Genomic DNA, 17,980 nt, shown 5'->3' on the forward strand with positions numbered 1-17,980 from the left:
TTAATGCCAAGACAGCAGAAAAAGACCCACAGAAAAAGAAGTGCCTTAGAAGACCATAATGTAAGATCTAACAATATTGGAGTCCTAACAGATAACTGATTGATTTGGAGGAAAATTGACAATAGGAATTATGTCATTCCTAATGTCAATTTTGGTAATGATGTGAACTTTTTTGTAGTGTTGTCAGAGTATTCTGTATACCTCTCCCCAATCTCCAATTTTTTTTCATCTTTATCATCTCTAATTTCTTCCATGGTACTCTCTTTCCTCCATTTCAAAGTTTTTCAATAACTCCAAAAGATTTTGCTACCTTTCTCTTCTATATTCCTCAAAGCCTTCCCATGACGTTTGTTTGGCTACTTCAGGAAAACATTGATTACCACTGTTACTGAACACAACACAGAGAAAAATATATGCAAAGTAAAATATATACAAACATTAGAGACTTGTAGCAGAATACAAAGAATACATAACTATTCTGCTACAAGTCTCTAATATTTGTTGCTGTTTTCAAACTTTCAACATTTTTCCTCAATAATATCTGCATTTTTGAATCAACATTTGTATACATTTTTCTTTTCTAGATAATGGTCATTTTGTATTTCAAATCCTTATATCTGAACTAGTGTGAAGATATCACTATCAACATTCTGAATGCCAGAGAATTAGAAAAAGTTGAGAAACAATTAAAGAAACTCAAACAGGATAAGAAAAATGAACAAAGAAGAGGCAGGAAAGCAATGAAGTAGTAAGTTAACAATGAATAATAATGATGATAATAATAATAATAATAACAGTAAAGTAAGTCAATTAGAGCATAAGAAAAAAGAAGTAATAGGTACAGTGATTCAATCAAAAATTTGCACTTTCCAATAGAGCCACTACTTTTAGCTTCCCAAGGACAAAAATAAAAATGTGACAAATGTAATAGAGAAACAGAGAAGAAAAGTACAGGTGATCGTAGTGCTTTTTGGAACTAATAATTTAGGTAGTGATAAACATAGTATGAGAGGATATATGGATTGCTAGAAGAAGCCAGAAAGAAAAGTGAGAGAGTGCACATTATTAGCTTATTACTGAGCTATGACAGCACTGAATTAAAAAGGACAACTATAATAGCAAATAATTAAATACACAGGTTATGTAGAAGTGGATGTGTGTAGTAAGTTTGATGATAAAAAACACTTGTATAAAAAGAATGACCTGTACTTGAATGGATTTGCTATCAGGAGTCAGGAGAAATTATTTATTGGGTTAAAACCTGTTGCAGTGGATCAGGGAAACTACATTATCTTTGGAAGAATGGTGAGAATGTGTGTGAGTGTGTAAGTTCAGCAATGGCACATGTGACAATGATATGAATGTCACTGAACATCATTATGAATCTGGTAAAGGGATGAAAATGTACAATTTGGGTTTAGACTTTTTGAGTATGTCTGGGGATGGAAAACAGAAACTTGCCCAACCAGGCCAAACAGACAACAGATATAAGTATATAAAAAAAAACAGTAAGTACCATGTTATGTCGATGCACAAATGCGAGAATCATCAAGAACACATGGATAGAGTTTGCTGCCATGACAAATATGTTTGGGCTTAAGATCATTAACATTAGTGAAACCTGGATATCTGGTCAGATGCAATAAATGGAATCAAGTGTAAAGGACAAAGTATTTTTAGGAAGGACAGAAGAGACAGATGAGAGAGGAAAGAGTACTACTAATGACATCAGATGATTTGTGTCCAGTTAGGGGTAGAAACTCGTGAAAGCAATAATCATGTTCCAGGTAGCAGTGAGTTTGAGGCGATCTGGTGTGAAGTCTAGACTAACTGGATAAAATATATGGTGGAGTGTTGCTACAGACCTGGTAGTTGATCTGCTGGAGCAATAAAATGTATCACTAATTTATCCTGATGAGCACTAGCTGAGTAATCATTATAGGTGACTTAAATTATGCAAATATCCATTGGGTAGAAGAGAAATCTCATGATAAGAATGACAGAATTTATTGAGCAGTTGCAAGACAACTTTTCAAGCAGCATGTGAAAGAATAAACTCAAGTTCAAGGAGTGTCAGATTTGATCATAGCACTAGAAGGGGTCTCTTTTAAGAATGTGAATGTTTTGCCACCACTTAGTGACAGTGATCATGCTGTACTGTCTTGGGAAGTAGCTAACGATATAGATGTTCCAATTAGGACTGGTTACATGTTGAACTACAAAGATGGAAAATATAAAAGACTTAAGAGAATACTATCTTTGGTCCCATGTTATCAGTTACTGAGTGGAAGGATATCAACAATACGTGGGAATTAATGAAAAAGTACTTAAATCAGACAGTATCAGAATGTGTCCCTAGAGTTTGAAGAACAAATAGGTTAGGAGTGAAATGAATGTGCAATCTTATTAAGCAAGAGATCAATAAGAAGAAGATTATGTGGAAAGAATATTGAAAGAATAAGAGTGAGAGGAGTTACACAAATATATAACATGCAGGCTTGAAAAGTTATGAGTATTATACAGAAAGCTAAATCAGATTAGGAAATGAAATTGGCTATGCACACTAAAAGCAATCCAAAAGAATTTTATCATTATGCTGCAAGTAAAAGGAAAAATAAATGTGGAAGAATAACTTTAATTAATACAGGTAGTATGCCACCATAAGCAGATGAGACTGTTCAAATAACGAGTGCTCGCTTTGCTAAGATCTACCAGGTGTATGTAATATGGTGCATGGCATTATTACTACTACACTGGATGAAGAGATAGATGTGCATAAGAAGAAGGTTCCAAGAGATGTTGCATAACCTGGATAACAATTCAGCAACAGGGACAGATAGGAAGAATATTTCAGCATGTAAGTTAAAGGAATGTTCAGACGAATTAACTTGAGTCTCAGCTCAGGAAAGAATGTAGGATAGTTCCATTGTACAATGATAGTACAAAAACTGATGTGTCTAACTACTGCCTTATCAATATCTCTGGAGTAGTGAAGATTTCAAATGTGGTGGTAAGAACTCACCTAGATAATGGATTGAAAGCCAAGCTATACTTTGCAAAGAACAACATGGGCTTATTAAAGAGAGGTCATGTTTTAAATCGAGCAATAATTGTCTCTGGACGATTATTGTTCGATCTATACATTAACGATATTGGGAAGGGCCTGACAAGAGATGTTCAGGTGCTCACTGATGATACAAAATTAGGTAGGACAATTAGGGATGCTACTGATATACAGCACTTGCAAAATGATTTCAATAAGTTGGAACAGATAGCAAATGATAATGGCTCTCAATTGAAATGTTAGTAAGTGTGAATTATGCACTTTGGTGTAATGTGATATTCAACAGCATTATTATACTGGTGGGATTATTCTATGAGAAACTGATGAAACTAGAGATCTTGGAGTTATGATAAATAGGAATTGGAAGGCCACATAGAAAAAATTGCAAATACAACCCAGAGGATAACTGCAATGCTGAAACAAACATTGACAGGTAAAGATAAGGAAGTCATTTTTGCCTCTTTACAAGGCCTTGATAAAACCCCTGGACTGTTTTGCAGATTTGGTCTCTTGGGTTCAGAGGAGATAAAGAAGCTGTGGATGGGATACAGAGAAGAGTCACAAAGATGATACCAGGAATGGAATTATGGAATGCAGATTATGAGGGGAGATTACTATTATTATTCCTATTGTGAATTACACAATGGTAATAATAATAGCATTATTCTTACTCTATACTATTATTCCCATCATGAACTGCTATTCTGGAATCTGGTATTCATTTCTTATTCTGCTGTTTAGTTCTCTAACAAGAACTAGCTTTACCTTTTTTTGTCAAATGCCCTCTCCAATGACAAAAAATTCATCTACTTCTTCTTTAGAAGAATTTCTATGAAACTACTTACACAGATGTCTTACTGTACAACTTTCCATTGTGAATGGTTTCAAGTGGAGTTTCACTCTACTTGAAACCACCTGCCATTCAAGAAGTTTATGTATGTTGCTATAGCTAGTCCTTCCTTTCTCTGATTACTACTGTCTAAAAAAAAAACATTTTATTATTTAGAAATATCTTGCTTGTTTTTGTCTTCCTTTTGGTATGCCAGCTATTTCGACATAGTGGTTTTGATTCTTCTCCTTCTTCTAGTTCCATCTCTTTACTATCACTGCTTCTTAAGGTGATGGTGCCAAACTTTTTTCAGTTGCATCTGAAGTTGCTTTTTCAAGACTGACAAAGCTTAAACAGATATTCTTATAAATTCTCAAATGTAGGGTCACAAGGTAAAAAGTTTTATTTCTGTACTTGCATGCTAATTCCAACCCTTTTCTATTGCATAGTGTTATCGTCAATTCTTTTAAATATGAAACCAATTGTTACTACACTGGTTCAATAACAAAAACAGGGCTATCTTGTTTACTGAGTGCCACATTCCTCCTCTTACATATATTAGGCCTAGTAGCCCGTTACATTTGTATTAGGCATAGCCTATTACTATTTGAAACTACGACTGCCTCAAGGATAAGGTGGTTAGCCCTGTGTCTTCAGGTGTCCTTTGTCTGTGGATGCATGTGTTCACAGGACCAGTTTGCCTATTCTGGAGGAAGAAAAATCTGAGTTTCTGGGTGAAAAAAAAAAAAAAAAACCCTACCTCCATATGAGACCTGCTATCAGCTTTAGTCGAAAGAGACCAGATAAAGGTTCCTCATGTCTTGGACAGGAATCAAACCCAGGTCTTTCCAACCAAAGGGCTTCGTCTATACTGACTGAGCTACAGGGGCTCCTGAGTGCCACACTAGCTGACACAATTTTTGATTATGTTGTACCATCATACCACATGCATGGTTTTAGCTATTACAGAATACTATCTAGTTAGAAAACTCTCCTGCCAGCCTCATTTGCTCAGAATACAAGAGGCTACCTACTAAAATCATGCACATACGAAGATGAGAATTTGTAACTGTTCTCTACATTTCTCACATTTGGAAGTCTATTTGAAGGTCTCCATCCCAATCATCACACTGACTCTTAAGTAGTGCTATGCTTATAATATATTTAACCTGCAAGAAGTAGTGAGTGCACTGCATTTATTTTGAAATTGGAATTACATGAGGAATTGTAAAGTTTACTACAATTATTGACCATTCTAAATGAAGTGACAGATTCTGTCATGCTTAACAAAATCTAATAATGGATAGCATTTCTGTGACCTTAGATCTATATATATATGTAGTGTAATAGCCAAGTAAATAGCATCTCTGTACTTCAACCAACAGGAGCTTAAATCCCACTGTGGCAAAAATGCTTGTAAAAATCTTCAAGCGGTAGCTAATTTGTGTTGCCCAGCGTGAGAAAATTTATACTTACTGGAGGCAAGGTGAAAGAGCACCATGCAAAATCTCAAAAAACAAGGAAATAGATTCCTGACTCCTGTTCCAACACTGTGTATTGAACCAGTAAATTACTTTCCTGAGATTCCAACTCACAAAAGGTTGCAAACTTATAAAACATTAGGGGTGGGGTAATGAGGTTTTCTTGTTTTCTTTAAAAAAAAAAAAATCAACTTACACCTTTTATTCCCCTATAGGGAGTAGACGAGGCCATTTTAGCCCTAACTTTTGGAGACCGGGGGGGGGGGATCAGTTTGATCTCCACAAGTAGCCAATCAGAGATAGCTAATTCAAAATCACTAATCAAGTATGACATCTGACAAAAAGAGGCACCTGAAAGTGCTGCCATCTTGTGGTCCCTAATCCTAACACTATGTTTTATTGTATGAAAATAGTAGTGGGTTCTATGATTGATTTGCCTGTGCCAGAGATCGCCTAACTTCAGAATGAGTCAGCCTAGCAAAGTGAATGTTATACACCACTTCCACTGAGCTACACAGGCTTTTTTCCTTCTTTTTTTATTATGTATTTATTTTTATTTGGGGGGGGGGGTATTTATTTTTTGCATCATCCAGAAAGCCTACTCTAGACACTAGATATGGATTTTGTCCCTAATTACTTCAGTTCTCACATAAACAGGACGGTCATCTCACAGAAGGCAATAAAATCCATCTCCCATCTAAACAATCACAAACATCCATACCCAATGCAGGATTCGAACCACTTGGCTAACTACCAGCAAATTTAATTATGTTTACATTATTGCTAGCTTCCTAGCAATTATTTTCTTCAAATTAATCTGCTATTCATCTGGCCTCCAGTATATGGATTTTATATGGACTGTATATGAATTTTAAATGGTTAACCAACAGCATTCTTGGCCAACCAGACTAGGGATTTAGTTAGTTCTACCTGTCCAAGTTTATATTACAAGGTTTGTAAATGTGTTTACACCAGTCACCATGAATGAAATGTTAAATACATAAAACAAAAGTAAACATTACCCTTACCTTGAAGAATTTCATCTGGGAGAACTGTAAAATTAGAAAATATAACCATTAATTTCTGGCATACTAGCATATGATTCAATCAAAACATATTAAAACAGGCTTCAAAAAATTAATAGAACTACAGCCATAGCTGGCATTAGAACTGAAAAATTTTTTAAGAAGTCTTTTTAGCAGACTGTGAAAAGATTAAGAAAAAATGCCAATTCTAGCTATAGTATTAATTTTGTGCAAGGTATTTAATGTGTAGTTTTCTAATAGCTCAATATAAGTAAAGAAATGTGCTTTAATAAAAATTTTAATAAAATTAAAAATTTTATTGTAATTTTGTTTTAGAGTATATAGCAGTGGTCGCCAAAGGGGTCGATATGACATTGTTAGGGGTCGATTTGGGCTCAGGGGTCGACAGAAAAAATATAAGACATCATTGTATGGGTAATATTTAATTCGATTAACTTGGATTACCTCCATGACAAAAGACATGGAGGTAATGACAACGCAATTAAGAGTGAATCGTGGGATCAGTTTTCATGACCTTACTCCATCTTACAGGTCCTATTTATGGACCTGTAAGATGGAGTAAGGTCATGAAAATAGTTACTGAGGCCAATCAAGTAGGCCAAAATGACGTATTTACCAATAAACGGATGTTGGTGGTTCCTGCCGGCCAGCGCAGTGGGAGTGAGATTGCAACACGTGCATGGTTCTTATTTACTGATACTTACAAGTATTCTATCCCAGTCTCATTTTTGCGCATTGACATACAAGTGAGCATTAATGTTCAAAAAATTCATCAACATGCATATTATAATTCAATCATTATTCGTTCATGAACTAAACTTTTCAATGTTGAAGAGTTGAGCAGCGCTGATATTAATACCAGTAGTTTATTAATATCACTAGTAATACCAGTGATATTACTAGTGACAGTAATAGTAGTAGTAATAGTAATATAATAATATATACTATATTATACATACAATAAACACTGTAACTATAAAATAAACAATCTAAAAACTCACATAAGCGTCTTTTTTTGCTTGTCCTATTATAATTACATAATAGTAAAATATAGGAGATCGATAAAAAGTCAAGAAACTCTTGAAGGGGTCGACGGGCAAATAACTTTAGCGACCCCTGGTATATAGAGTATAACATTTATACACTAAATGCAGAGCCTCCATAGCTCAGCAGACTTAGACAATTAAGCACACCATAGATGAGATTCAAGCCCAGATCTTTTCATTTGGTTGTGAGGCACCTTTCATCAGGTGTTTTCAATCAAATGGTGAGTTAGCCAGTCTCATATGGAGGTGGAAGTCCCCCATCTCTAAACTTGGTTTTTGTCTCCCCCACCCCTAAAAAAAAAAAACAGCCAAATCAGCCAGAAGAATACACACACACACACACACACACACACACAATATATATATAGACATAAGACACTGTAAAAATAATCATAATTAAAATTCTGAATATTTTTACGTATTGTTTATGTTAGTATGTTTATTAGTTTTGTTTTCATAACACATGCATTGTCGGCACTTGCGATGTGCTCGTTATGGAAATTGTTTTGTTAAAAGTGATATGTAAAGCAGATCAAAATTTATGTACTTACCGGATTTGAATAGTTGTGTTACTTGAAACAAATTTTATTGTAATTTAAAATTATCAAAAGTTGTGTTTTGTGAGAACATTCTCTTGTTGCTAACGGAGACAAAGTGTCAATCATTATACAGTACTTAGTTTCTCGCTTGCCACGGAGTGCGCATGCTCACCGAGAGGTTTGATGTGTGATTGACAGCTGACAAGGAAAGCGTTCGGTATCTGAGTAACGCCTGTAAACAAGAGAGCGTTCGGAAGGAATTTAGAACACAGGCCGGCAGATATTTAGGCTCGGAGGAACTTAAGTTTTTTATGTGACAGTCGGAGGAAAATTAATAGTATATTCCGAAAAAGGAATCGTGGAACTTATTAAGTTTCAAAGTGGAATAAGTATTGATGAATAAAAGGAAAATATTGCTATATGCGTTTTAAACGGAATATTGGAGGAAACACTGATCGAAAGATTTATAGTAGATTCCGAAAAGGGAATCGTAGAACTGTAAGATTTTTTATTGGAAGAGTTAAGACTGTCAATAAGCATTTAGTGAATAAAAGAAGAATTTGCTATTTACGTTCTAAAGGAATGTTCGAGAAAACTCTGATTAGGAAGTTTCATCTGTATTAAGGACGCCAGATCTGACTATTATTTCTACTAAAAAGAGACAGAATTAAGTCAGGAAGATTTTTATGTGTGCTACATGAGTGATGAAAAAGGATCCTGTAAAATGAAGAATAGAGTCATATATCTTCTGAAAAGGACCTTGACAGAGAGAGAAACTGGCTATGAACATTTTGTCATTTTGAAAACAAAGTGTTTAGTCTTAAGTGTAAGTTTATTTTAAAAAGGCCTTGGATCCAATTAATTTGTAGTTATAGTTATGTAATATTGTTTGAAGTGTATATATATTGTTTTAGTTTTATTAAATGTGTTTATTTTGTATTTGATCTTGAGTCAGTGATTAATTGGATTCTGAAAGACAGAGTTAAGATCATTGCACCAATTGGAGTGAACCCTTGTGCACATAATAAAATATAGGTACACTCGGAGTAAAAAAATAATTGTTAGAAACAGTGATCATCTCTATGGTAGGATTAAATATTAAGATAAATATGAATATCCTCAATATAAAAATCCACCAATTATTAACAACACTATGGGAATAAGCATTAACCACCCTATTCCATTGGATTTGGTTTCAAACACCTACATGGTAAAGTGTGGGTCTCCACACTTTACCATGTACAAATCTACACATGTGCATAAATCAAGATACTAAATGCACACAACTGTTTCAACATACTAACGTCTGTTTAATTTAACTTGGAAATGGAAACCAAAGCTGCATTTAGTTATCTTCACCAAGCTTCAATTTACTTTTAGCAATTCTAACAGTTAAGAATCTTATAAAAATAATGAGCCAGTTATCTAAATTAGGTTTCACATACCATGTAGAAGTTAGAAAGTGCTCTCCATTATAACAATAATATATAAAGAACAATTACAAACAAGGTACCAAAAATTAGGGACAAATTCATTTATCAAGTTTGTCATGAATTTTGTAAAAATAACACTGCTACTAAGAGACTTGGGCAGTACTACTTTTGAGCAATACTGCATGTGCACGCACGCACGCACACACACACACACACACACACACACAAATTCTTCTCCTCATCAAGTAAAAATACACCTATCTCATCAATGAATATACAACTAACTCAAAACTCAAATAAAATTGGGAAATACATACTTTTACATTTTAATAATAAGCTGCTAAATTAGTGATAATAACCATTTGGTTTTGTATATGCAGTACTAACATTTGACTTATTCTAGAATTCAAGATATTACCAGTAAGGGTCAAACTATGGAGTGGACGTTAAGCATTCTTAATACATTACAGTGGAATGCAATATATATTCAGTAGGTATATTTAACTTGGAAATGGAGTGAGAACAGCATTCCAGAAGGCTCTATAAAAAGTTTGTTAATGTTGGAGAAAATATATAAACCATCATTCTTCAGAATGATCAAAAACAGGTCATATAAAAAAAATTATTACATACCTTTTGATGAAACAACAATTAGACTTCATATGTATAATGCCAAATACAAGTGTAGTTCATATGGCGAATATAACACTGCCTTTCATGTTCCATTTCTGATACGTTTATTATTATTGTTATTATTATAGGGGCACCTTGATGCAGTCCGAAGACCATGGGAGACCCAAATTATCAGGTAATCTACATACCTCTCTTTGAACCCACTAACAGACAAAGCACTAACAATCTACAAAACAACTCAATCTATCCTCTTAGGGAACATTTCACAGACCACTCATCATCTTGGTGAATTCATTTTAAATTTTAAAATTAATAAGTAAACAGAGGCCTGAAGCAGCTTGACAAAGCTCCATCTTCTCTATAGAAGGGTTTTTGAATTAGGTCAAAGTAAATAAATAAATACAAAAAAATTTTTTTTTTAATTTGATAAATATATATATATATATATAAAAAACCCTAGGCCCACCCATGGTGCTAATACAACAGGCTTGCAACCTTTCATGGGTGGGAGTCATGTACAAAAATATAAATAAGTAAAAAATTTTAAAAAGTGGTTACTCGAGAAATAGGAACATGTTGACATATTTCTTGAATAAGTGAAGCTGCCATTGAGGAAAACAGCATGGGTGTTCCACTTTTATTTCATCTACCAAAGAGATAGACGGAAAGAAAGTGGAAGATGAGAAGTTGATTTAGTGAGTTCAAAGTTAATAAATAAAGAGTAAAAAAAAAAAAATTAGCTGCTTATATTTTTATAGACTTAAAGAACAGACTTATAGAACACTGTCCATGACCATGAAAATGCTTATAGAACAGGCATAAGACAGAAAGAGAATGGCTACAAGAAAAAAGAAAGCAACTAGAGTGAGTCTATGAGAAGAATCAATATTAACTGGGTGACATACTTCTGCATGGCATCAAGAATTTTTAGGAAGGTTTTTGGTATACCATCTCAAATGTGAAAACAGTATTTATTCTAAGGATGGATGGATATGGGATTTATATAGCATTAGCAATTGTAGAGGTATACTACTTTAAATTGAATGGAATACTGAGTTTTTAGAGAAGCAATGGACATGATGTGTTTGTGATGACAAAGAAAAGCTAGAAGCATAAGTCACCCCAAGTAGAGAAACTGATCTTGACTACAGATCAGGATAATATCAAAAGTAAAGGGGAAGTGAAGTGAAATCTTTCTTACAAGAAATAAAACACATGGAATTGTGGTGGTACTGAAGTTCACAAGTTATCCTCACACCACATGTATAATGACAAGGATCAGAATTTGAGGAAAAGGTTATGGAAAACTTGAAGCTTGGAAAAATTTAAAATTAGAGAGAAAGGCATTTATGTATAGGAGGAAAAGCGTAGTAAAAGTACAGGATGCTAGAGAGATGTGTGGACAGGAAACAATCCACAATGATGTGTAGCATAAAACCCGAGAGAAAATTGGTGATCCAATTGAAAAGGCAATCCATCTGGTGTGAAGACTTTTATGCCAGACCAGAATGTATTCCCTGGAAATGTCATGAATGACTATACAGGTATGCATTTTTGACTGTAGATCCATGTGTGTTCATGGGGCTGGTTTGCCTGTTCTGAGGAACAAAAAACCTGAGTTTCTGGGAGAAAAAACTCTCTACGAGACCGGCCCAACTCACCTTTAGTCGAAAGAGACCAAATAAAGGGTCCTCGTATCATAGACAGGAATCGAACCCCGCTCTTTCCGACCAAAGGGCTTCGTCTATACCGACTGAGCTACAGAGGCTCTGGCTACAGTAGTACTCAAGGTAATAGCAAAAACAATGATAAAGACATAAATTAGTAAATATCATGTTATCATTTTTAAATATGAATGTGTAAGATGACTGTGATCTATACAGAACCTAGCAAGAACAACTTCCTCTCTTCTGTTTCCATGTTAACTTGACTGCCACTGATATAATTTATTATGATTTATATATTAGCATAATTTATAATTATATAATATATAATTATGGTTATAATTATATAATATATAATTATAATCATAAATTATAATGGGTTTGTATAAATTAATTCTTTCTAAAAAGTTAAAAACTTCATGCAATTGTTCTAAGTCTGTTAAGCTCCACCTGATATAGCTCAGTCAGAGTAGTAAACAATTCATCCTTATCTCAAGAGAAGTGCTGCTGCACTCCACCAAAACATGGCAAATGGTGAGACCAATGTTGCACTGTTCCTGCATAGGTGGGTCATCAACTTCAATAAATACAAATGTATAAGATGAATGACCTATATGAAGCCTACCAAGGAAAACCTCCTCTTCTGTTTTTATGTTGACTTGACTGCCACTGCATTATAAGCTTTAATCTCATAAACTAACAAACAGTACCTGGAAAATGCATGAGCAGATCTAGGAGCTGCAGTCTCATTTTCCTTAATTCCAATGTGGATGGGAATCCAGCATAGCTGAATATCAAAATTAAGGACCTTCAATTTGTAAAACAGTTGCAGAACCTCGTAAAGCAGTGGATGTGGATTATACACATGAGATTAGATGGCCTGTAAGATCTCAATGAATCTGTATACCTTTGGTAGAAGTTTTCTTTTATATACACAAGTGCAAGCAACTCTGCTGTACCATTGCTGCAATCAAATGGAAACTGATTGGATAAGCAGAGGTTTGGGATCCTGAACCATCAGTATAGATGGGAAGGAAATCAGTGTTTTTCACTCTGTACACTGCATACAGACAGATAATGGAGTACGATACTTCTTTAGTTGGTGAAAGTTTGCAGGGATAGAGTGCAAACCTGTTCAATGCAAGTAATCTTGTCAATATTCAAGCCAATGGCTTGTATAATCTGTTTAACACATATACCAAAGGAACAAAAGGAGTCTGGTGTGTGTGTGTGAGAGAGAGATACTGAGCTTTTCCCAATTTAGAGAAAAGATACTAGTTCCATGTAGGATGCTCAGGAATAGACTTTATTTATAGGGCATAGTCAAGGTAAAACTGTTTTGGTTCTAAGTGATAGAGCAAGTTCATTTGCTTCAACGTAAAGACTTACTTTGAATGGTAATATGTGAAAAGCACCAGTAGCCATCTGTATACCCTGATGAAGGATAGGGTCCAACCATTACAGTGTACTCTGCCTTGCAGAACTTGGGACCCATAAACAAGTTTTGACTGTACGAGTGCATGATAAAGGTGGAACAAGGGCCCACTCCCCATTCTGTAGAAGATAGAGTGCAAAGGATATTCAACGCTTTCCTGCACTTTTCCCTAAGTTGACAAATGAGGATAAGAAAAGTAAGCTTCATTTTGTCAAAGATGAGTCCCAAGAACTTGTCCTCTGGTGTTACTGGAATAATAGTTTGTCCCATTCTTAAATCAGGAAAAGGGTGAAGAATACATTTTCAGAAGTGTACATAGACACTTTATTTCTGCTGAAAACCTGAACTTGTTGCTAAATGCCCAGGAAGAGATATGATTAATTGTTTGTTGAAGTTGTCTTTCAATTACCCTTATATTACAGGAGTGACAGCAAATTGTGAAGTCATCAACATAAAGAAAATTGCCTACTATGGGAGGAAACTATTCAGTGACTGAATTAACTTTGGCAGCAAATAGTGTCACACTTAAGAGAGAGCCTTGAAGACCACCCTCTTCTCGATAATAAGGCCAAGATACCATGCTTCCCACTCAGACATGGAAGACTTGGCTGGACTGAAAGTTTTAATAAAAATGAAAAGCTGACTTTCATACCAAGGCTAAAGAGGTCTTTTAATATGACGTATCTCCAGTTGTCATAAGCTTTTTCATGTCAAAGAAGACCGAAACTAGATGTTCTCATTTCAGGAAAGCATCTCTCATACATGTTTCTAAATGGACCAAAATGGCCCAATGTTAATGGTGTCTACAAAAGCCACATTTTGTGTCGTAAATAAGTTAATTGCTTTCTAAATACCAGAGAATATCTGACAAAGAATATCTTGAATATCTTACAAAGACATTCTGTTTACAAATACAGTTGGTCACATGAACATGTCAATAATTGTTAGCTTGTGTTGGATCCTTTCCTGGTTCTGGGCATGGCAATGACAAATGACTTATGCCAAGAATCTAGAAGCTATTCCTTTGTAAGTATTCTGCTGTATAGTAAGAAAAGGATATCCAGAGAAGGTGATGGAAGATGTTTTATCATCTCGTAATGGATGTCAGACCCCACTGCACTGGAACAAAAAAAAAAAAAAAAAAAAAAATGAGCTCTATTTAGTTTCACCTTTACAAGCAGCTAATTATATGGCTCTAGCACTTTTGTAGAGAAGTTTAATCACTGTTTCTCTTGCTGTTCTTTCAATATTAAAAATTTGAAGTGTTGCTGAGATTTTAGCAAAATTTTCTCCCAAAATGTTGGCAATGGTTTTGGATTCAGCAACAACACATCCATTATGATCCAAGATAGACAAATGGTATTGTTAGATCCTGAATGGAGAACTTTACAAGTAAATTCTTTATTCACGATTTAACATGATAAATATTACTAATTAAGGAGATACCTGCACATCAGCTAATAATTATGAGAAATTTCTTTATGTTATGTGATAATGCGTAGTCCATATGTGCCATATATTGAAATTTATTCCTGTATAACTGAAATGAGAAGCAGAGAATTTTGATCAGAATAGTAAGAATTATGTAAGGGAATTAAGTTATTTGTAAATCCCACTAAGCTGTCTAGTACATTACGAAATTTCGAGAAAGATTATAAGTAGTAATACGGAATATTCATGTATAATCTGTATGAATCAAGCGTAGCGATGGAGGCTGTACCTATGCTGAAAGTAATGTCAGAACGACTACCTGGAATAGGGTAAACCTAACAGATTAGGGAGAGTGTAGGATCACCCAAGGGGAATGAACGTTGCGGTTCGTGGGTAAGAACCACATCGAATAGAGGGTGCCCGATAGGGTGAATAAAAGACAATGTGTGCGATATTACGGGGCATTTTCTTCTTCAGTTCCTAGATTCCAGTTTTGGAGGTTTCTCGGAGGATTCATGAAAGAGCGGTGGGTCGACTACAGTGATGTCGAACGACAGGGCTATTCTTGAGAATGCTTGCAAATTTCCAAGCGAAGCAGATTGTGTTACGACGGCCTATGCTGAATCGAGCCTTCAAATAAAGTCCCATCGAGGAGAATGGAGAAAATTTCCTGCGGAGCAGTAGACAGCATGCCACAATTCGGAAATTATTCAAAGAAAAGCGTAGTGCATCACCAGGTGCAAAGATGACTGATAAATATACAGTAAGGTAATCCAGATCTACATGAGATGGCGGCATGAAATCTGAAAGGATCCGGCAATGTAAAGAATTTCATTCTATGTTAAAAATCGCTTAGAAGAATAAGAAATTTGTGTATACTGTAAACTAAGGACACTAATAGAGAACCTTTAAGTGAGAATTTGATTGAATTAGTTAAGACCACGTGGAACAAAGAAGAATTGTTGATAGGCAGTATTTTGATTAAGAATGGCTAGGCTTGACTAATGGAATTTAGAATTAAGATGGTTATTGACGAGTATTAATGAAAGTGTTCAATGCGTGTTCTGTGAATAACTTGTGAAAGGAATTATATCCTAGTAGTGTTATGTTTACACTTAATCTGATCCTTTTTGTAATTGAAGGATTTAGCTTACTCAAATTCATTGTTGTGATTTAGTATGAACCTTAACTTAGAGTGAGTTTTGTTCTATTGAATAATTGAATTTTCTTAACTGTAATTGTTTTGTGTTTTTCCAATGAACATGTTTTGCACCTTATACCTGAGTTTATGCCTGATTAAGAATTCAAACCACCACTTATGAAAGAGAACCTTTTGGCGGGAAGGAATTAGATATTATTGCTTAAGTGAGATCCAGGTCATGACTGCTAACTGAATCTGCACAGCGCTAGCATAAGATTAATTATTGTGTGTATCCCTTTTGAATTTAGAATTGTTTCCCTGAACAAGAGTCTCTTCTGTTATAGGATATTGGCTGGCGCAGCATAATAAAAATTTTGCCAATATCCGAAGAGGAAATAGATCTAATTAATATTTTAAAGGCACAACAGTAGATTAGAAAGAGGGCTATTTAGAGGTAGAACAAGGTATAATATAGAGAAAGCAACGACATAACAGTATATTCTATATATATATATATATATATTTCATTTTCTAGATTTTATCCCATACAATTTTGGAGTTTTTTGTTGATTAATAGATGATATAAATTGGATCCAAGATTGCTTTTGACTGTGATGTCTAACATAACATGCTTTGGCCTGAGCACATTTGAAAGCAATGAGATCTGAATAGCTACAAAATATATCCCATTTACTGCCCTGATCTCATTTGGCTACTTGGCACTCAGAGGTTCCACCAAGGCTTTGTTTATAGGAAACTGATATCATGCTTCTGGAATTGCAGCTGTTGCTACCCAGACAACACAAACACTGTTGCATAATTTACTGCTTCATGATAGGTGCTTGACTGACTGTATCAGCATTAAATTCCGCAGTCATTCAAGTCAATCTGGTCCATTTCCTACATGGGCATTTGTGTAGAACATGGTTTCTATGAAGACACAGTGAAAATAAGGAAAATGATTGCTTCCATATATTATATATTCTCATTAACATCCCATATGAGCAGTGGAAAAATAACATGGGGATGAGGGGAGGGGGGGGGGGGGTTAAGATATATTGCAGAATATGAGTGCGTAGGCATGTGGTAGAAACAGGGGCGAATGATGGTCTTGAAATTCACATGTTATCATATAGGGAGTGAGAGGTGTGATTAAAGTCTGATTAGTGGAATAATTTATTACAGACCATTTAAAACTATATATTTATGTACATTTAATCATACAAATAAAACATTTATTTTAGAAATGATATTCTATCTTTTTCAATTTAATTTTTGAATTTGAAAAAAATTTAAAATTTTTTAAATTTTTCAAAAAATTCTCCCCAAAATATAGATCCCCCCCCCCCATTTCAACACAAACACAAAAAATTTCAAACTAACAGGAGGCGCTGTAAATTTTTGTGATGGTTATTAATGAGAGTTTATACTTCTTTTTTAGAATGTATAAATATATAAACATTTGATTTATTCAAATAAAATTTAATTTCAATTTAATTTGAATTAAATGCTATCTATTGTAAATATTAATATAACAAAAATATTCTTTATATTGTTATTTTTTATTTTAGTTATCATAATCATTATACTATTATTTTATGTCTTGAAATGACTTAGAATAAATAAAATTTTTGTTATTAATTTTCCAATTTATTTATACTCATTTTTTCACTTCCCTTCGATTCTAATTAGTCTAATTAGCGCAGGTTTTTTAGTCGAAAATATTTTGTGGCCCACTTGAGATAATAACAAATGGCTCATGGTCCAATTGAGTTTGACACTCCTGACATACACAGTCCCCCCACAAAGCAGTTCACTTAAATATCACGCAAAATTGTAAAGGCTGGCTGAAGCTCATCGCTGGCTAGAGCTACGTTGACTGCGTATGGCCTGTGTTTAAGCAACAGAGTGATAGGACATGAAATCACAGTGCTGCTGCGAGGAACTGGAAGCTCCTGCAACCGAGAAAGGCAAGGTAGCTTGACTAGACAAGCAAGCATCGGCCTTCAACGCTTTGCGTTGTGTATCAAAAGCCGAAGCTTACTCGTCTAGCAGATGCATGACGAGCCAATTTCAAGTTATTATTGCTGCACAAGCTTAAGACGTCTTCTGTCTATAAAAATAAAAGCCTAAATGGAATGCTTATAAATTTATTTATACGCATTCATTTATTAACAAATGCATGCATTTGTTAATAAATTAATGCATTTATTAACAAATAAATATTACTTCTTTCTC

At 34.5% G+C, this 17,980-nt stretch overlaps 1 protein-coding gene across 3 annotated transcripts in view; it reads right to left on the reverse strand.

The window, feature by feature from the left end:
* The window catches only part of Xpd (general transcription and DNA repair factor IIH helicase subunit Xpd), a 475,287-nt gene that overhangs the window by 247,400 nt on the left and 209,907 nt on the right, over positions 1 to 17,980 (reverse strand). For all 3 annotated transcript variants that reach the window (XM_090399654.1, XM_090399651.1, XM_090399652.1), the window contains exon 12: positions 6,403 to 6,426. In XM_090399654.1, the coding sequence (XP_090255780.1) occupies positions 6,403 to 6,426 (24 nt within the window). The remainder of the gene's footprint in view (positions 1 to 6,402; positions 6,427 to 17,980) is intronic.

The sequence above is a fragment of the Typopeltis vanoorti genome, chromosome 10 (assembly GCF_054136105.1).
Source record: "Typopeltis vanoorti isolate ZY-2024b chromosome 10, IOZ_Tvanoo_1.0, whole genome shotgun sequence".
Taxonomy (NCBI): domain Eukaryota; kingdom Metazoa; phylum Arthropoda; class Arachnida; order Uropygi; family Thelyphonidae; genus Typopeltis; species Typopeltis vanoorti.